The sequence below is a fragment of the Excalfactoria chinensis genome, chromosome 6 (assembly GCF_039878825.1).
Source record: "Excalfactoria chinensis isolate bCotChi1 chromosome 6, bCotChi1.hap2, whole genome shotgun sequence".
In the NCBI taxonomy this organism is placed as follows: domain Eukaryota; kingdom Metazoa; phylum Chordata; class Aves; order Galliformes; family Phasianidae; genus Excalfactoria; species Excalfactoria chinensis.
Genome location: NC_092830.1, coordinates 13,981,838 through 14,003,277, shown reverse-complemented (window position 1 = coordinate 14,003,277; position 21,440 = coordinate 13,981,838). Strand labels below are relative to the sequence as shown.

General features: G+C 35.8%; 1 protein-coding gene across 2 annotated transcripts in view; it reads left to right on the top strand.

Moving 5' to 3' along the window:
* Positions 1-21,440, top strand: part of CTNNA3 (catenin alpha 3) — a 384,435-nt gene that overhangs the window by 6,984 nt on the left and 356,011 nt on the right. For both annotated transcript variants that reach the window (XM_072339610.1, XM_072339609.1), the window contains exons 3-5: positions 2,211-2,403; positions 10,243-10,409; positions 20,031-20,150. In XM_072339610.1, coding sequence (XP_072195711.1) covers positions 2,211-2,403; positions 10,243-10,409; positions 20,031-20,150 — 480 coding nt within the window. The remainder of the gene's footprint in view (positions 1-2,210; positions 2,404-10,242; positions 10,410-20,030; positions 20,151-21,440) is intronic.

The window sequence follows — 21,440 nt, the reverse complement described above, 5'->3', positions numbered from 1 at the left end:
TTTATATTCCTCACTGGGATTCTGTGTTTGAAAATGAAGTAGTTTTTCTGTATCTATTAACTTACTTTAGCCAACTTATCAGATTTTAACTTCTATTTGAGATCAGAAGTTGCCTCTATCAAGTGATGTTGGTCCCTTTTCCATAGAAATTATACTTCTGATATTTTCTGGCAGTAATGCTGAAGATGAAACATCTTAGAATTATGAGTTTTCATTTGCAGTAATAATTTTATTTTATTTTTACTTTTGTTTCCTTTCTTCTTCCTCAAAAATATATGAATAAGCAGCACAGGTATTTTACATATAAATGAACTTACATTGGTTGGACTGGATGATCTCGTAGGTCTTCTCCAACCTTGGTGATTCTGTTACATCAAAGCTCAGAAAAATAAATAGTTAAGATGTCTAAAAGGCTTCCTAGGTAGGTTTGTTTGTTTTTCTCTTGTGACAGCTGCATTTTTCAAGTTGTGGCTTCCTTATATCAGTTTGTAATCTCTTCAGATGTCTCTTAAAATATTACTGAAGCTTCATAAAGTGCTCTAGAGATAATATTGCAGGATTTTATTTTATTATTTTAGAAAATATTTAAATTCCTAGTATGTTCTCAAGGAACTGGCTGGTGCATAAATATTTTCATTTACTTTCCTTCCTGGCTTACCAGAATACCCAGATCCTTTTTAATAATCTGATTCTGAGCTATCTATATTGCTGTCCTCCTTATGTCATCCCATGGCTGGTTGGTTGGTCTTAGTTTTCTGACCCCAAATTCCACAAGACTTTCAGTGATGGATAGGCTTACAGAAATAAGGATGTTTTTTATTTACTCTAAATGTACTGAGTAATGAAAAGCTTGAAAGTGCATGATTTCACAAATACTGGATCTTTTCCTCCTAGATCTGTGAAGAAAGCACTATTCCACAGACCAGCTCAAATAAAGCTCTGTACTGCAGCCATGAGCTAAACCTGCCTGGTGGTCTAAGAAATTCATACACAGCTCTAACTTTCTTTTCACAACATTGTTGTCAGTTTTCTTACTGCACAAATAAAAAGGCTGATTTAATATGTTTGGAATGCTATTTAAAAAAATGAAGCAATTCATACTTAAAAAATGTGTTCATTGAATTCCATAAGTAGATCTGTACTTAATTCTGCACTGTCTACCTTTTGGCACTGAATGGAAGTAGAAGGAGGATTAGTGAACTTACTGAAAAGAAAGTATGTCTTGAAATATTTGTAGAACACTTTCCTTTAAAAATATTTAGGAGTGTTCCTGTGTTACTGACAACTCAAACAATGCCCCAGAGAACAGTCTGCTGCAAAGATTTTGTTGGAATGTGGAGGCTGTGCTCAAATGATGAGGAATGTGGAGTGGGATGCTAAATAAAAATAACGTCTTTATTAATGTTAAAGCGCATTGTTAAAGACTGTAATTTAGACAAGGCTGCATTAATTTACGTTCTGTTTAAAACTGTGTATAACTTCTATGCTGAAATATCCTTAGAATCCTTGTGCATTAAGTTCTGGCCACTGCAATCTTAGCGTATAAGATGAGAAAATATTTTGAAATGTGTTTATACTCAATTTGAATATTTGCTCCTGAGATAACTTGGGATATTTAAGAGGGAAGTGTGGGAAGATGTAGAACTGCTGTCTGCTTGGCTGAAGCCTCCTTAAATAGCATTAGTAATTTTTATATCACGATGAGGTTTTTGTAATGAGCAGTGTTAGCAGTTTATATCAGGATTAACGCGAGAGTGAAATTTCCATTCAGTTTGCTTTGATCTTATGGAGAGAAGAACATAAAAATTAGGAATATCAGATTAAGCCTGTCAAATTTAATAATTTTGCACATTTTCACTGTGTGGACTAGACTTGCCTGTCACTCCTTAAAGCAGGGGAAATCCCATGGTTTATTCTCAACTATGATTTGATTTTGTTAATTTGGAAGCTGCATAAATTACAATCATAGAATTGCTCAGGTTGGAAAAGAACTTAAAGATCATCAAGTCCAACTACAACCTAAACGGACTACCCTAACTCTAACAGTATTCCATTAAATCATGTCCTTGAACACCACATCCAAACTGTTTTTAAACATGTTTAGGGATAGTGACTCAGCCTCCTTCCTGGGGAGCCCATTCCAGTGCTTAACAACCCTTTCTGTAAAGAAGATTACACTGCTATTCTCTTTTTATTTTTTTTAAACGTAGGTTACAACACTAGTGAAATGTCCACAGAATCCTTCTGGTAAGAAAAAGGGACGTTCAAAAAGAGCTCGTGTCCTCTTAGCTTCTGTGGAAGAAGCCACTTGGAATCTATTGGACAAGGGGGAAAAAATTGCCAAGGAGGCGACCGTCTTAAAGGAGGAACTTCATGCAGCATTGGCTGATGTTCAGAAAGAGAGTAAGTGTATTATGTAACGAAGGAACTTAAAGGAATTAGCTTACCCACATAAATTTGGTATGAAAATGAAGCTGAGGTATCCATGAGAAATATGTTTTCATGTGCAGATGTTTGAAATTTATGTTGCCCGATTGTATGCTGTCAGATATCACTGGTAAAGAGGTAAGGCATGCAAGATAGGGCTCTGGAAAAGCACTTATGTCAGGGATAGTATAGTCTTTAAAAATTTGTGTATGTTTTCTTTTTAATGAATACAGGATCCCTCTAGTTAAGTTTACTGACTATTTAGCGTGTGTTTAAGTTAATGCACACTTTGTTTCTTTTCATGGAAAGAGCTGTTTTCCTGAATCTAAGACCTTTTTAGATAGAAATAATAATAAAAAAAAGGCACACTCCCTCTTTTGTGCAGTAGTAAAGATTTTGTTTGTAAAGATGCAGTAGGCTTGTTTGGAGTTACATTTTGAGTCTGTAGTGGAAGAATAATGGAATCTTCAAGCTACTGTAAGACTTATCCTCTTATGTTGGCTCATTGTTGGCCAATCTTTGCTGTGTTCCATTTCCTGATAGCCTGTCTCCTTGGTTGAGTAAGAGGCTCAGGCTTGAATAATTGTGTACTGAATGATAGACATCTGAAACAGGTTCCTTTAAAAATAAGTCCTGAAAATTGATTCAGGAGAAGATTTGAAAGGAAAATCAGGACAGAAGAATAATGCTCTTGGTGCTTGGTCATTTGGTAATCATGTCCTCTCTTCAATATTCCATGAATTTTAGAAATGAGTAGCTCCTGATGCTTGCCTAGGTTCAGACTAGAAGGAGCTGATAAAAGCCATTCCAAATAAGTAGCAGCAAAGAGGAATGGTCTGCACCATAAAATTATTGTCAGGTCATGCTGTTGTTGAATGAACTTCTAATCCTGCTTGGATTTATCAAGCAGTAGGGTAGACTTCTATTGCTTTTTAGCTAAGCTTTGTTAGGTGTATTCTTATGCCGTGTGATAATTCATGCCTGAAGGACTGCATTAGCTATTTGAGCCAGGTCTCTGTATCACCCTGCCCTTAATGAAGTAACAGCTTTATATTTTGGCTTCATCCATGTGCAGCTGGGACAGTTTCTGAGTGCCTGCAGTTGTTCAGAGTAGTCATTACTAGCTATTGGTTTCTTCTGGATCCAACAAGGGCTGCATTTTGGAGTCTGATATATGCATACAATATCTGAGATAACTTGAAGTACTTTGAGATTAAAATCATTACAGCCAGCAAATATCATTATCTGTCATTTTGATCAGTTCAGCTTTTTGAAAAATCATCCATTTTGGATTAGTCCTAAAATGTTAGCCCAGCCAGTCCAGGTCGATAACACAAGACAAGAAAAAAATATATATATATAGTTTTATATTGATTTTTATACATAGATGATGTAAAAATATTTCACATCTTCAATTTCTGTATTGATTCTCATCCAGGACTAGGATGACTACAAAAATAAATAATACATAAAGTAGATTATACACACTGCATACATTTTAAAAGAAAGTTAAATCAATGTTATTACCTATCATTAAGCAATGACAAATTGTGCGCTTGCAGCCCATCTTCCTCCATGGATTTGCTGAGCTGCTCAAGTTAATTTTAAGAAGTTGGTGAACAATCATACAGTAAATAGCAATTTGTTGATTTTTAACAGGTATTTTTAGTCCTTCGGAGCTGTATTATTTTAAATTTGTGGTGTACCTTACCACAGGTAATTTTGCCTGTTGCTGAAGTTGCATTCTGCTGCTGTTAAATGTCTCTTGTTACTTCAAGCTCTTTAAAAAGATCTGGATCGTAAATTCTGCCATTCATATTATAGCATACAGTATTTAATTTTCTATGCTGCACGTTGGCTGCAGTTTATATTTAATGTAGACTGGAATTCTGAAACAATCCTCTGGGTAATTTCACTCAGATGTGAAGCAGACTATGAGTCCCAGGGCTGTAGACCAATGTCTGGAAAAAATTATGTGAAATCTTTTCTCACATTCTTATCATATATCAATGCTCACTGAGCTTTTTAAGTAGGAGACTATGACTTTAATTAAGTGCATAATACTTTGGAACAGTTATGGTCAGTGTGAAAATGCTGATTCAGTATTCAGGATTGAATGCTGGTCAGTATTCAAGGACAGTCTTCTTCAAGTCCAGAAGCATTGCACCCCAAGTAAAAAGAAGGCAGACAAGAATGCTAGGAGGTCTCTGTGAATAAACAAGTTGCTCCTGGACTTACTTAAGCACAAAAAGGAAGCCTACTGGGTGTGGAATCAGGAACAGGTTACCTGGGAGAACTGCAGAGGTTGCTGATGGACTATGTGCATTGTGTAGAAATCCAATAGCCTCATAGCTGACAAGTTTTCCTGGAAATTTGGTTTGGTCTGGCTTTATTAAAGAGCACTTTTGTCCCCATTTTAATTCAAAAATAGTGTATTAAATCCAAAAGTAAGTATTTAGGAAAAAAAAAAAAATCTCACAGCCAGTCTTCATGTATACAGCATAACAATAAACTGCCTTTGACTCATAATGTGTTATAAATTGTAAAATAACTAACTTTTATACAAGGGATTAAGAAAGATGCAGCCATAAGCAGTTCTGACATTATGCATCAAAGTATAATTAATGCCCCAGTTCTATTACTTAATTTTGAGACAAAATAGTGCTGTAGTGTATATGGGGAAACATTATCTTAAAGTCCAGAGTTTAACACGTCACTACTTCCTCTCGCTATAATTTATATCAAGGTGTGATATGTTTGAATCATATTTTTCAAGCAATTATACAGGCCTAGCTAAAATGTTTGCTGTTAATCATCATTACTTGCTGAACATATTTGGTCAGAAACAAAGCAGTTGCTGCCTATGCTGCTTCCATCTATTGCAGTGTCAGTCTTGCATGCATTTAGCTTTAATCGTGTCTCAAGTGCATTCCTAGATAAACCTTACATCATACATAACTTAGTGAAAGCATGCTATGTGTTGGAGTTACATTTTGAGCCTTCCCTTACCCTCAAAGAATAAATCATTTAAAAAGACAAAAACAAAAAATTTTGCCAAACAACAGAAAAAAACAAAAACAAAAACAAACAAAACAAAACAAAAAAAACAAAAACAAAAAAACCCAACAAAAAGGCCCACTTTCAAATGTTCATGTTTAATGTCTTGAGAGCAAAAGTCAGGGTAAACTGTGGTATACAAGAAGTGTGACTATTCACATAGAAAAATTAGTGGGGAGGGTGAAGTGAGGATGTTTACTAAAGAAGGGGGATAGTAGTGATTCGTATTTTTATTCTGCTCCAGAAAATCTCTTAAAAATGAGCTTTGTTTTCTCATACTACATTGATGTACACACACATACTCTGCAGCTCATTCTAAGAGGAAGAATTTAGATATAAAAGCTTGAGATCACCTGTTTTGTACATCCTTTTCATCAAACCAAGAACAGATCTCATGCAGAAGGGCTTTGGACATATCTATAACTGGCTCAGATGTCCCTAAGTGTGAAAAAGGGAATTAAGAGACTGTACAGGAGGCATGCTGGGGGGTGTATGTGGTGGTTCTGATTACACATTAGAAACACCAGTATGAAATGTGGAAGTAGAACTTCCTGGTATGCAGCAGTAAAATGATTGCAGTACAACAAAATACAATGGTATCTGAGCTGAGTAACAGGCTCTGTGGCAGGAGAAAAATGTCCTGTAACATCGAATCTAAGATATTGTGACAAGCTGACTTGTAATGGTATTGTATATTAAGAACATGCAGGAGATATCTATCTGCTTTGCTTTGACATCGATAATGCCAACTCCAGCTTGCTAACTATAGCAGATAAAAATGATGCTTGTGGTAGAAGAACAGGTGATCATACTAACAACTAGTGTTTTTTCATCTTTTGTTTTTAGAAAGCGTAGGCTTGTGTTCCGCTGTGAACTGACTCCCAGTCTTCTCTGGTCCTAATTCTGATTGTGCCAGTAGAAGAACTTAAGGATGTATATACTACTATAATCCAGGGTTTGGAAATATGCAACTGTTGGTATAAGCCACTGATATTTTTTCTGGAGTTTAAGACTAGGAACTCCTTAATGATGCAGTGGCTATCGAAGTGCTTGTAGAGGGATTATTACTGAAAGCCTTGCTGATACACAGACAGCACCAGTCACACAGTTATTTGCTCTTCTGATTACAGCAACCAGAAGATTAATTCCTGTCTTTGATGTAGCTGACAGTAATTATAATTTATGATCCTTGAAGACATGGTAATTTCCATGTGTGTTACACAGGAAAAAAAAAAAGATCAAAAATCTTCAGTAGTGTTTAAGCAACAGCAACACAAAAACACAACCAAACAATAAAAAAAAAACAAAAAGCTGTTACCCATTTGTTATTGAACAAAAACAGCAGCATGAAAGATAACTCCTTAAGACCAGTGTAGGATTACTAGTGGAGCATTATTTTATTACTGTGCTGGATGCATGAGGGAATTAATCCATCTAATCATGTATGCCTGGCACAAAAAGTCTTCAGATTAGACACATTTTACTTGATACATTTAAAATTGCATAAACATTACTGATCTGTTGCTATGAACTATTTGGTACAGTCTGATTGGATTAAGGTCAGTTGGTGTGTTTTGTTTGAATATACGTTCCATTGGCAAATCTAGAGGCCATGTTTAGTTGTTATTTTTCACTTCCCTATCTGTGTGTGCTGCTTCAGTTCCTTGTGATTTACCACCATGATTACTCGAGATGCTATGAAATGTAGATAGCATTAGACACATTATGAAGTGTTCCACAAGATAAAATGTAGTCATGACAAGATGTAGAAATATACCTTGTGACATATTGGTATAATCTTTATGCTATCACAACCACGTTTAAGTCAATTCCTGCATATCTACTAGTTGTCAAACGGAGCATCTAACAATGCTCAATAACTTTGATGCTTGGTGTGCTGTCTATCCCAAGGAACAACAGGAGATTTTAAATCCTCTCTTTTCACTGGTACTAGTGGCTCCCTCTCGATCAATGGCTCCCTTTCACAACTGTTTCTTTTGGACTGTAAGTCCATCAGGCTCAGGGAAGTGAGTGCCAGAACTTTCTTTGCAACAATAGTGTGAGAACACAAGAATTTGCACAAGAGTTTTTCCATGTGGATTTCACGGTGTTGCAAATGAAATGAGAAAGCCAGATGTAACAACAAACAAGACAAGAATGTGATTCTTGGACAGGATTAAGTAGAAGGAAAAAAAAATCAAATAAATAAAAGAAGAAAGCAATATTATGATGGTCTTGTCTGAAACAAGAGAAAACATAGCTGTTGCTGGAGCGTGATCTGGATCACTGTCTGTGGGGAGTGCTCACGAGCTGCAATAAGCAGTATTACTGCAGTATCTGTACAGGCAGCCTACTATCAATTAGCAAGCAGCCCAGCAGGTCTATGTACCCTTGTCAGCTATTTGCCAATGGCATACTTGCTGACAGGCTCACGACTGACTTATTTTTAAGAGTATTTTCAGGTAATTTTTTGATATTTTAGGTGCTAGAGGAAAGTGCATAGGTATCCTTAACTTGAAAAAAAAAATTACCCATGGCTGGGCTGTATTTTCAGTTTTCTCTTTGAGCACATTTATTTATTTATTTATGGTAAGCAAACCTACAAAATAGCAATCATTTGATACCAGCAGCAGTACTTGATCAGCTAATGGTAGCAACACCGTTTACTTTGCTGTCTCTCTGTGTGTGCTGAAATGTGCCTTGGAGTTGTCTGTTTTCCACTAATTGTGTATTTTTTAAGATATACCGTGACTTTATTCTTTTCAATTGCTTCTCACTTCAATATCTGAAATAGCTGAAATATGATGGATATGCTCATCTTTCTGCTTCTGTATTTATGGCACTAAATTAGTACTCTGTGTTTCATTGTTTTTGACAAATATAATTAGGGGAGAAATCTGCCTGATGGGATTTTGAATAAAGTGGATTAAATTGCATCAGACTGTCATGTCTGTCTACAGTACTTAAAAAATGTTCTCACATTGTATTGAGGTTGGATACGTCACTTCCTGTTGCTTGTGTACTTGTAGCTACTTCCTTCCTAAACTGCAATCACAGCTGTATTTTGTGGTCATGGTCCCTTGGCCATCATGTATTTGTTCATACAGTCACCTCAGAAAATGGTCAGCTTGTTCCTCAAAGGTTCATGTTTCAGACCCTTCTGACTTTGCTCACACTGTTACTGTTTGTCAGTGGAGAATTAGATCCAATGTGAATAAAGTTTCATGTGATTGGCACCACTCCATTTCAGACTTGGCTGGCATAATTCTGTTGTTCAGATATTATGTTGCAGTTGTCTCTGTAGCCTAACTCATGCCTGTGTGGTGGAAGAAGAAAAAAAATGTAGAAATGTTTGTGGAATGAATTATAAGCCTGGCCTTATGCCATATTCTTTAGGAGTCCCGTGGGGGCTAAAATACTAGCAGTAATGCACTCTAGGGTACCTTTGCTTCCAAGCTGAGGGTAACAAAATTCAGAAAAATTGGCACATCTTGCAAACATGCCATTATTGAGTTACATATGTAGGATGTTCTAGATGCTTGATCTTTCAGTTTCAGCTCTTACTTTCTTTATCCTGAACAAAAAAGTGTTTTAGAGATCTCTTCAGTATCTAAATAATGTTGAGGTGCTTTCAAACAGAGAAGCAGGGAAAAAAAAGCAACAACCAGTCAGCCCAGTGCTGAGATCCACATTCTCCAGATATGAGGCCTTTGGCAGATTCATGCTAAAAATATCCAAAATATGATTGGTTTTTCTTCTCAATGCAAGTGTTTCCATTAAGAGCCTGGATGCAATTTAATGAGTGGCTGCCTAAGGCAGTCAACAGGAATATGTCTGAGGAGAAGAGTATGTCTTAAATATTCACTTTCTTGTGCTGCACTGTGGCTTCTCACTTCATTTGGCAATCGAGTATTCAGTAAGAACTAGATATTGATGGCTAGAACTTGGTCTATATTGTCCTAAGGTTATTGAAAGACTTGCATGTTGGGATAGCAAAAGATGGGGCTTGTGTGTGTAGACTTAATTTTATCAATATGCTTATTGCTACTTACTAGCAATGGTTTTATTTTTAAAGTGCATATAATAAATATTCAGTTTAAAGGACAGAATGAGGTGATAATAATGAATTTTGGTACTAATGATGCTATTGGAGCAGTTTAAAGCCAAGATCTTTCGATGGGATGAGTATGTGGGATTTTTTTTCAGAGACTGAATGCTGAGAGGAATACAATGCCCAGTTAAATCTAGATTTCAAAATTTAATTCTGGAAAGCTGTATTTATTATTTATTGGTACAGTTGCTAGCTTATTTACATAGATTTTTAGATATTTATGTTAGATATGTGAGTGTATGAGATTTTCATTCTATTCACTTTTATTCATAATGAGAAGAGCAATATTTGATTCTCTTTTGTGTCCGTAAATTACTTAACAGTAAGTGCAAAATAATATAAAAAGCAGTGACTAGAAACGTTTAGAGCCTTTGGTTTTCTTGTGTGCAGTTAAGAATAATTATGTGATTGCCAAAGGAACTGTTTTAAGAGTTAAATGATTCAAAATGGAAAAAGAAACAGCACTCAAAACACAGAATATTCTGCATCTTCTACAGTAATAGATCTCCATTCCAAAGTATTAGGGCAACAAAAACACAATAGATTTTTGGGCAATACCTGTGACTTGCCAGATAACTGACCAGATTTTAACTGTTTATTCTCGAGTGTTGCAATATAGCCTGAATGAATTTGTCTCCATTTTACAGGTCAAGCTTTAAAGATATCAGCAGAGGCCTTTACCAGTGATCCCTGCTATTTGCCTAAGAGGCAGGCAGTTGTCCAAACAGCACGATCTCTTCTTACAGCTGTCACACGACTTCTTATTCTGGCAGATATGGTTGATGTGGCATACTTACTGGAACATTTAACTGTGGTAAGTACAATTTGACTTAACTCAGACTCCCTTTGGCCAAAAAAGTGTGGTGGGTTTTTTTGATTTTGTTCTGTTTTGTTTTGCTTTTTTTTTTTTTTTTTTTTTTTTTTCCCCCTGTGAATTCTCTGCTGTTATGTACCTTGGCAACTAGTGAAAGCATTGATTTGCAGGAAATAATTAAAAAAAAAAAAAAACAGTCCCACCCCCCCGTAAAAAACAATGCCCTACATCTAACTTAGCAGATCAGATCTGGAAAACAGATAGTTATCCATAAAATCATATTTTTAGTTCCTTTTCTTTTGTCTCCTATTTATGTATGAAACCTTCTTGATTTTTGTGGCAGGACAATTGATCTCTAGAGAATCTGAAGGTGGAATTTTATGTTGATATTTAGGGACAGAAGGAACCAAGTAGGTCAAGATCTCTCTTTGTATTCAAGTCAATGTAAGAGACAGAAGCTACAAGGAGAGGGGGGGCGATGTGTTAGAAAGGCCTCTGATAGTGCTCTGGCTATTTATTCACGGATTGCAAATGGAAAAGGCTAGAAAGTTCTAACGTTGGCATGTCTTTAAAAATTGCACAGTAGAAAATATTATTTGAAAGCCACTCAATTTTTCTTTCTGGGGATGGATTTGTTTTGGAAGTACAAAACACAATTTCTGAACATAGTCACCATCACCAGATGTGCATTTTCATCCTGCGCTCGTGGTTTTTTTTTTTTTTTTTTTTTTTTTTTTTTTTGTTTTTTTTTTTTTTTAAATTTATTTATTTATTTAATAAAAAAAGGGTCTGCATGGCTGTCCAGAATTTGATTTGTCTTTCACATTGCTATGGCCACTGCTGAAACAAACCAACAAACTACCCATCACCACACAGTGCTCATATCCACTGTTTGGTCTCCATAAGTTTTCAGCAAGCATTGATGGATGTCAGTGGGTGCAACTTTTTTTGCTTGGAGGAATTCAATGACTTATCTTTGCTGTGCACTTCACAGAATCCCAGAATTGTAGGGGTTGGAAGGGATCCCAAGAGGTCTTATTAAAAGCTTTGTAGCTTTTAATAACATTTTAATAGTCCTTCCATTTTATTCTTCACAAAGATGTGAACAAAAATGTTACACAGTTATTAATCATTTGAGAAGTGTGATATTTCATTGTTTCTTTTTCCATACCTCTGTGCTCTGTAATTGTCATAAAATCACAAAAGTTTGTGATAGAAACAAAGTTAATTTTTAAAATTGAGGAAAAAAAAAAGTATTTTTTAAAAATTATTTTGGATTAGACTAACAAAATATAATTTCTGTTTCTATTCATAAAATGAAAGAAGGTAGCCCACTATCTGATATTAATTACTGATTAATATCAGTTATTAGTTATTAATATAAGATATTAATTACTGAGTATTAGTAATTACTAATCAGTAATTACAGTAATAAAATCGGTAATTAATTAATTACTGATATTAATATGTTATTAATAATAACACTATCAGTACTTTAATATTAATCATTCAATTAGTATTTAATCATGTTAATATTTAATCACATTAATATTTAGTTAGCATATTAATTAAATCTCATGCAGTACAAAGTATTTCATGGGGATTTTTCTGTTTATGTTATTTTTAATCTCATTTAGCAGCGATTGCTGAATTTATTCTTGTTCATTCAGTAAATTAGATGAATTAGCTCACAGTCATTCAAAGCATTTAATACCATGCTTACTTCTACTGGGAAAATGCACTCTCTGGGTTTTTTCACTTTAATTTTCTCTGCAGTCTTTGTACAAGAATATGAAGGAGACAGTGACAGTTTGATTAGCTGTCATATACAGTCTCTTTTAGTGTTGTCTGTCGTCTGTCATGTCTGCCATTCGACACGTACCTGAGAAAAAGGTTGAACCATGTGTACTTCTTCCAGTTTGTAGTCTGTAAGAGCATTGTGCTTTCCATACGGAAATATGGGATGGTTGAGGTTGGAAGGGATTTCTGGGTCCATCTGGTCCTACCCCACTGCTCAAGCAGCAAAACCTAGAGCAGGTTTCCAGGACAAGATTCAGATGTTTTTTTGAAGATCTTCAAGGAGGTGATTCTGCTACCTATCTGGGCAACTTGTGCCTGTGCTCCATCACCCATGCAATGCTGAAGGGCTTCCTGATGTTTAGATTGAACATATTGCCCACTGGGCACCACTGAAAAGGGCCATTTTGAACATGAGATTTTTTTTAAGTAGTTTCACCAGTAAGGTGGAGATACTTTTGGTTCCTCACATAGACTTATAGTATCTTCACCACCCAAAACTATTGCATATTAGAGCCAGTACAAAGCTATCTGACTGATCATATTCCATCAGGCTGTATTTCTAGTCATTTGTAGTGGAATTCACAGCCTTATAAAAGTACAATAGTGCAGTGCTAAGGCTCATTTTACTTAGAGTTGACTGAGAAAATCAAATATATCACACTAATGAAAACAGTTTCATCTTTAAACAAGTTATTTTTTTTTTTAATAGGCAAGAATTTATATCATAGAATAGCCCAAGTTGGGAAAGACCTCCAAGATCATCTAGTCCAACCATCTACCTACCATCAGTATTTCCCCACTAAACCATTGTCCCTTAGCACAACATCTAAGCATTTCTTGAAACCCTCCCAGGACGGTGACTCAGCTGCTTCCCTAGGAAGACTCTTCCAGTGCCTGACCACTCTTTCAGAAGAGATTTTTTTTTCTAGCAGTTCTTGATATCTGATTTTTCCATGCTTAGTTTACTGCTTGACTTCTCTAACCAAAACTGTGTTGTGAAAAACAGACCAAGAGCCATCTCATGTGTCACATTATTTGATTCAGAGCTGCATTCATTATGCCTAGTGGTGCTCAATATTATTTAGTTAAGTGAATTAACAGACTAATAGAACTGCTTGAATTTATTGATCAAGGGAGAACAGCAAAACAGTAACAAGTTCTGAGCATTTCATTTAAAATGTGTTGGCAGTCTGTTTTTCTATTCCAGATTGTGCTGAACCAGCATGTTTTGTCTGCTTTTTCCCCCTTTTTGTCATGCTTCTAGGTTTACTTTTTAAGTCCTCATACTTTTCACAAGCATCTCAGACAGTGGGATTTTCATAAGGAGTTTGCTTGGAGTTATTTAACTACTGTCAGGAAAAAAAGAATTGAGAATGACTACAAATAAGAAGCAACTTGAGAGCTTGGGCACTGTGGGTGTAGTGCTTCATATTCTTCCCTTTCTTACAGTGGAAGCATTAAAAATGTTTTAGCAAGAGAGGGATGGTATGGTAACACAGAAGAAGGGTAAGTTATTTTAGGCTTATATGTGCGTCAGGTTTTGGGATTTGGCTTTACTTGTTTAACTCTCCTTAATACAGAATTTGACTTGCTTGCCACATCACTTTCTGACTGCTTTGTGTTGTGGTACCATGCAACATTTAAAAAGAAAAAAAAAAGAAAATAGTCACAGTCTTCTCACCTTTTCTTTGGTGAGTGTGAATAATTACCACAGTAATAGAAGCCTGTGTAAACAAGAGATGTTAAAAAGTTAACAGGAGTGTCTGAGATTGGATTTGGCTTCTGTGGTTCTCATACTCATGTTTTTCTCATCAGCCACCAGAAATGGGTTCTTACTGAGACCAGTATATGACACATGAACTCAGTTACTTGTAATTAGAGTTACAGTGTTTGTCATGACACTCCACAAATTCTATGGCAATCTGTAACGTTCAGTAAGTGACAAAGAAAAAGCAGCCCCTAAGAATTATTTTAAGAAGAGCTTCATTTCTCTAAGTGAACATTCTCTTGCGTGCAAAAGGAACCTGGATGCCCCTTCTGTTCTTGTTATCTTTACCGTGCTGCTTTGTGACCCCCTAATGACTCATAGTTTTCCAACCCCTAGGGCTTCCCTTGAAACAGCAACACTTAATGACTCTAGCAAACTGTTGCTAGGGAACAGTCTCCTCAGTGGCTACGATGCTGTTTATGTAACATCCCTGGTTTTAGTCTTAGTATGGGAATTGCTGAAAAAAGATCATCTTTTTGTTGTAAGTCAGAAGCATGGCTATGAAGGGACTCTAAGTGTCCAGCTTCAGGTGGAACCACTCCAGAATTACTTTGGAATGACAAAGTCTGAAGGCTCCCGAATCTGTTTTACCTGAACATAAGAAAACAAAATGGAATACTGTAATGTTTCTCCTTCTCCTCTCCAGAGCTTCCTGGTCCGCAATAGGCTCTTCAGACTCATCCTTAAGTGTACTGAAACATCTTTGTTGTCCCATCTTAGATGTAGGTACAGGTCAGCTACCTTAGGAGTTCATGCTTAGAAGTTTCATAGCTTTGCTTCAGCTGCAGGCAGCTTATCTGCTTTTCTTCACTGTTTTCTGTCCTACCCAATGTCCTAGAAGGGTGTCCATGAACAAAGCATGCCTGTTAGGTTTGAGAGAGGATCATTTTCCTTTCTTCCAGAGTGTCTGCTTGATTCCATGTACAGTATTAGAGGCAAACCCTCACCTTTAGAGGTAACAGGGCAAGTAAATACACAGCAGCCTTCCTCCTTGCTGCTCAGCCTCCACCTTTCTAAGAGTCTTGAATAATTAAAACAATAGGGAATTGTACCCATATACCACACCTTAACAAAAGAAGATAAAGTAACAGGAAGGAGTAGGTTGTGCTCTTGGAATTCTTTTCCATGGCCTGGGAAAAGAAGGATATCAACTTCTTTTTTTGTGGTGAATTAAGAGTTAACTATATGATTCCTAAATCTGGGAAAAGCTGCCTTAGACAACAATGGTATCTGGGTTTCTCTGAGATGGAGACAGTATCTGCAATGACCTTTCAGTTTCACAAACTAGGAGAAAATAATGATGAAAATGAATTTATCTGGACTCAGCAATAAAGCTTATTTTGAATGTATAGGGCTTGCTTTAAATGAGGAAGAACATTTCTGGGTTGCTTATTTATATAAATATATATATCATATATAGTAATATATTTGTATATATGTATTTTTTTTTCATAAAAAACATAATTGTAAGGCTGTCAGTTAATTTCCTCATAGGTTAACATGGAATGTGAAGAATTGCTAGAAGTACAGCTAAGTGGGAAAAAAAAAATCAATATTATAACTGTCAGTGAAGCGGTTTGAAAAGAATTTGAAGAAAATTAAGGAAGGATATTACTAAGTGTTTGCTTGCATATAATTATTTATTTGGACTATGTCAATTCCTGCATGCTCCAGACAGGGCCTAGAACTCCATTGTCGTAGACTGTCTTCAAACCAATAAGGAAAAGAGAGCATTTCAAAATTGTTTTCTTTTGAGTAGTTGTTCTGTTTTTGTTCTTCATCAACACACTGAAGTGCAGTGCTTCATAAGAGAATAATATGGAAATGACAATGAGATTTCCATTTATAAGTGCTAATATTGGAGGGCAAGTTGTACATCAGTAAAATAACCTTGGAAATTCTGTTTCTTTTGGCAGATTATTTCTGGGTTGTGTAGTATAATGAAGTAAGTATAAGGTAGAACAGTTTAGCTGATCAACAGTATCTTAGGCATACACAGATTATCCTGATCCAGAGTATGTTTATTGTTTATTGTAATTTAGTCTCTTAATGTAAAGTATGTATTAAAATAAGTTTTTGTTTTCTTTTTTTTTTCTTTTTTTTTTTAATGAGCTGCTTATGTCAGAATAGAAATTAATTTTTTTTCTTCCTTAATTCATCCATATGAAAACAAAGATTTCATGAATGAATAGTTTAGTGCTGTTTTGCTGTCCTGCACAATGGAAAATGATAAGTTAATATTTTGAATGGCAAATGTTGTTTGACTTTTATGGCTCCAGACAAACCAGAAGAGAGCCTTCTTTTTTTTTATTTTATTTTTTTAAATTTTTTATTTTATTTTATTTTTTAAAATAACAAACTGGCATTTGCAGCACTGGCCCTAAATCTGAACCAAGGATTTAAAGTGAGAATGAGTAACGTAGGAGCAGAAGGCCAAGACAAACAAGCTCAAAGTTGTCTAGAACAGAAGTCTGAGATTCCAGAAAAGATAAGTGCAGTTGCAAAGAATTGCTATCAAATAATAAATAATTATAAAGCTAGATCTTAAGAATCAGGAAACAGATGCTTTTAATACCAATGGTTCTGCAAATACTTGTATTGTAAATCAGTTTGCTTGCAACAGCTAAACAAGGTAGCGATACTAAACCACAAAATTAACCCTTTACAGAAAAACCTTAGAGATAAGCTATAACAGACAGAGACTTTGAAGTTTTCAGTGAATTGGAGAAATTAATTTGAGGGTCAAATATATTAGATATTAAATGTAAAAATTTTAGTATGATTTCCCACTGAAACATTAAGCAAGTGCTCTGTTTATGCCTCAGCATCCTCACTTTGAAATAATTGCCTGATTTCATGGGATCATAGAATCATGGGAGTTGGAAGGAACCTCTGGAGATCTTTTTATCCAACTCCCTGCTAAGGCAGATTCCCTAGACTATAATGCTGGTGGGTTTTGAATATCTCTAGAGAAGGAGATTCCACAAGCTCTCTGGGCAGCTAGCTCATGTGCTCTGTCACCCTCAAAATAAAGTTTTGTCTCATGTTCAGGTGGAACTTCCCATTTTATCCTTACAATTAGACATTTGATTTAATGATGTAATTAAATTGCTTCTAGTTTTCAGGGTGACCTTTTGGAGTATGAATCAATGGAAGAAATCATACTAACTTCAAGGCTTTCAGAGCATATCTGGAGCAGTGTTGGGCCAAAAAAGAATCATGCAAGATACTTGGAAGTTGACCAGAAAATCATGAAGTCTGTCAGTTTTGTCTTAGCATTTATGTTCTCAGTCACACTGTTAGAGAATTCAGTGTAGTATACTCTGGGTTTGACATAAGAAAATAACATATCTTCTAGATATTTTTTGGTAGCAAACCTAACTGCAACTGGCAAGTCTAGTTAACCTCTGGTCGTGCCAAATGAGGTATAGTAAAATAAGTTATGAATGGATGTAAATACTGCATTATCCTACTTATCAGTTTTGAGAGCAGTAATACTGAAATAAAGAATGCAGCATGTGGAAAATATGAATTAGTGACTTGTCTGGAGATTCTAGGATGTGTCTGCCAGTTGCAAATTGCCAGTAGAAGTGTGCTGCAGCTGTTTGTGGTCCTAGAAGTGGTTGCTGAACAGCATTCACAACTGAAGCTTCATTACATGCCCACAGAACAAATCACACTGCGGAGCAGTCTACATCCAGGGCAGTACTATCTGCTAAAGCTGCTTTCAGCATTTAAAGGGGGGTTGAAAGTGATTGGAGTTTCATGTATTTTTTTCTCTTCTGCATTTCTTTTTTCATTTCAGTGATGATAGTGATAAGGTATAGAGAAGTGTGTGCTGTAGTTATTATTCAGATGCTTGGTTTGCATCTGAAGTGGCTGGAAATCAGTCAGTTTCTTTTTGTCTTCTTCCTCATTTCCTGGACAGTAGTGCCACATTCAAACTTACAGTATGTAATTCATATACAGCACTTGGAACTGTAGTAAACCAAGTCTTTTGGACAGACATAGAAAATATGTATCTCTTTCTGTCTGAATCAGTGTAGGAAAGTGTTTATAGATTGAGTTCTGTGACTAATTACTGTCATAGCAGAATAGTTGTAAACTACTTACAGCTTTACAGCTGTTACATGCTTGCGTGTTGAAGAATATTTATAGATGGAGAAACAGCAATAGCCAGAGAAGTTTTCCTGAAGGTAGTAATGAACCTCCAGCAAAACCAGATACTCAACCTTTGTTAAAAATGTACATCTTAAATTCTCAAACTGCTGAACTGAGTGACTTCAGTCTCATGTTCTAGATCTTGGTAATAGTAACAGAGCAGTGGGAGGGTGACTTCCTCATTTGAGAATTATTTCATAACCAACTGGAGAAGTACAAAATGTATTTGATTTTTTTCTGGAGCTTCATGTATTAGCTCCTGGACTGCTTGACAAATCACTTGTATGTGTCAAAAACAGAATCAGGTAGGAACTAAGATGTTTCACTTGTTTATGTTTTCTTCCACTTACTGAAAGAAACATAGTTGAGGATGTTTGGTGTTTATTCTATTATGCAATATATCAATTCATATTTTGATTATGGGGCTGTTAAGTACTGATCTCACTTAGGACTCAGGAACCATATCATAAAAATGTGATACATGGGAAAGTAAGAATGTATTCCAAAGCATAGATCTTCGAGAAAAAAGGATTTCTCAAACCTTAGAAAATTAAATTTTTAATTTGTTTCTCTTTGTTGTATTCTTCCCTATGTGTATCTGTCTTGCTACTATTTTGTGAGGTGAGGAAATCGTGTACAACATACCTCTGTAATTTCATATCAGTGGTATAGTAAACATTCATGTCAGATCCTTAAGGACAGGTAGATGATTTCATTAAAAACAAAACCAAGCAGTATGGTTACTCTTACTGTGACCATCTCTGCTCACAAGCACTAATCCATGTGCTATGTCCATAAAGTTCATCCAGCAGTCAGGCCAGATGTTAGGTTCAGGATCGGTTGTGATGACCAGAAGGTTGAGAGGCACCATCTGTCAGGCCCTGCAGATGTTTCTGTGCTATGACATCTCCCATTCTCCTTTAACAGAAAGATTAGTCTTTCTTTTGCTATTCCTACAGCTGAATCAGTATTGTTCCTCTTTGTGAAAAATACCAGTAACGCTTTTAATAATCCGTAGGTGAAAGAAGTACTATTTTTAAAAGTGAGATTTGTAACAAAGTATAATCTTGTGACAGCTTTTGTGCAGCATCTGAACACTTTGCCCAAGGTCAGACTTTAGCATTTCAGATTATGCAAAGTAGACTGATAAAGAGTATCCTACTGATATGCTTGTTCGAATGGTGATTTCACTACCTGTATGAAGTTTTGCATATGCTTTTGTTACTTGGAGAAATGTATGGGAATTTGGTAATCACAGCCTGAACCTCTCATTAATCAGCTGAGGCAAGTGTTGGGTCAGCTGTGGAAGCACAGGTGAGAGTGATTTAGCTGTGCTCCCGGAAGGAGTGGAGCTTGACTCCACCTCCTCTGGACCTCATTTAAGGGCTGACCACCACTAAGGCAGCATCTCTTGGAGACTGCTTCCTGGTGGTGGTTGCCTCAGCATTTCCCAGTGAAGGCATCCATATTGGTGAGTCTTTCCTTATAGATATCCTTTTGAATATCTGTTACTTGAATATCTTTGTATCACTCCACCTTACAGAGAAGAAAAAAGCAAGAAAGAAAACCATGTGAACGTGTTCCATTAATGCCATGACATGGGAAAATAACTAATCTGTAGTGATAGGTCTGGTTGATCACGAATGTTTTTTGTAAGTCTGTGAAATGAAACAGTGGATATAATTTATTTAAATTGGGTGTTATATACTCTATTTTGAATTGTGGAATTGATTTCAAGATTGTAGGATTGTGTTCATGTCTAGAATATGGTATGCTTTAAGAAGACAGAGCTCTACAACATTAGTAAGTAGACTAAAATGCTTATGCAGGAAACAGACAAAAGCCAAATCATGAGCGGTGTGAGTGACAGTGTTTCTTTCTTACCATCACAGTTTCAAAGAACTTTTGAAACATTAAGAAATGTATCCAGTAAATCTGATCTACAAAATACCTACCAGAAGTTTCAAAAGGATCTGGAAAACCTTGATTATTTGGCATACAAACGGCAGCAGGTAAGCATGCGGAAACAAGATGGTAAAGTGTGGAATACTTGGCATATACATAGTGTATGGGAAAAGAAGAAAATTTGATAAAGTTACTGTTCTATCAATAGGGTTTTGTGCTTCATGTAAAGTGACTGTGTGAGTCAACAGGAAAGGTGGCCATTGTATATGCTTGTGATGTTGGAAGGCATTTTATTTCTGTACAGATGTGTTTATCGTACAGAATGGTAAAGCAAGCACGTAAGACTTAGAGACTATTAAACATTGCATTAACATACCAAACTTTTAAATTAAAGGGTATAAATGTACAGTTCAAATTTTGTTTTTACTTGAAAAATGAACATGAATCCACAAAAGTTAATGGAAGCAAATACTTGCTGTGCATACAAACAAGGCTAGATTGTGTAAAACTTGGAAGTGTATACAGTATTTCGCTCATGCTTGTGAGCTTGAGATTAAACTGTTAACATATATTTATGTACTTGATTAAATGTATTTACATGATTAAATGTATTTAACTTTGAACAAGCTTTCTGTAAGCTGTATATGAAATCTGTGAAATTGCCAACTCTCATGTTAGGTCTTCTTTTTTGTGTTCTCGTTTTAAAAAAAACAAACAAACACAACTTTGCCAGTCTCAGATCAGTCTGGTGAAGTGCCCCATAATTTCTGTGCGTGTTGTTTTATATTTTTCTGAATTCTGTCACTTGGTGTCAGTGTTGTCAAACACTTCACATGCTTGGCGGCAGATCACTTCCAGTCGTTTATATTGAGTAATCTATTTGATAGAAAATGAGGAAAGGGCTCAGAGACAGAAGGTGGTTGAACACGTGAATCTTTGGTTCTTGAATTTCTTTTGTGAGTTTCATTGTGGTGGGAGATGTTTTTCTGGAAGCAATATAGCATATTTCTTTGTGCCCTTGGACATGAGGCTGCTGGTAAACAAAAGACTGTTTCAACTGGAAGGTAATGTTAGTTTTAGCCTGTAATTGGGTTTATTCTACTTGTCCTTGTAATTATATCAGACACAGTAAACATCACATCTGCAAGGGTTTGGAGAGTAGTTCTGAACCAGGGAAGTATAAATTCTGTAGTTGCTTCTAAAGATATCACTGATATTAGGGGTAGCTTTCCTCACAGAATTTTCATTCCCAGCTTCACAAAATCCCTTGTTATTTTATGTGATCTATATATGATTGCCTAGCAGACTCTAAACACGCTTCAAGGGAATATTTCATTTCATCTTCAGAAATGAAAGAAGGGCATCTTTTCTCTTGTTTCCAGATCTTCACTGCATTT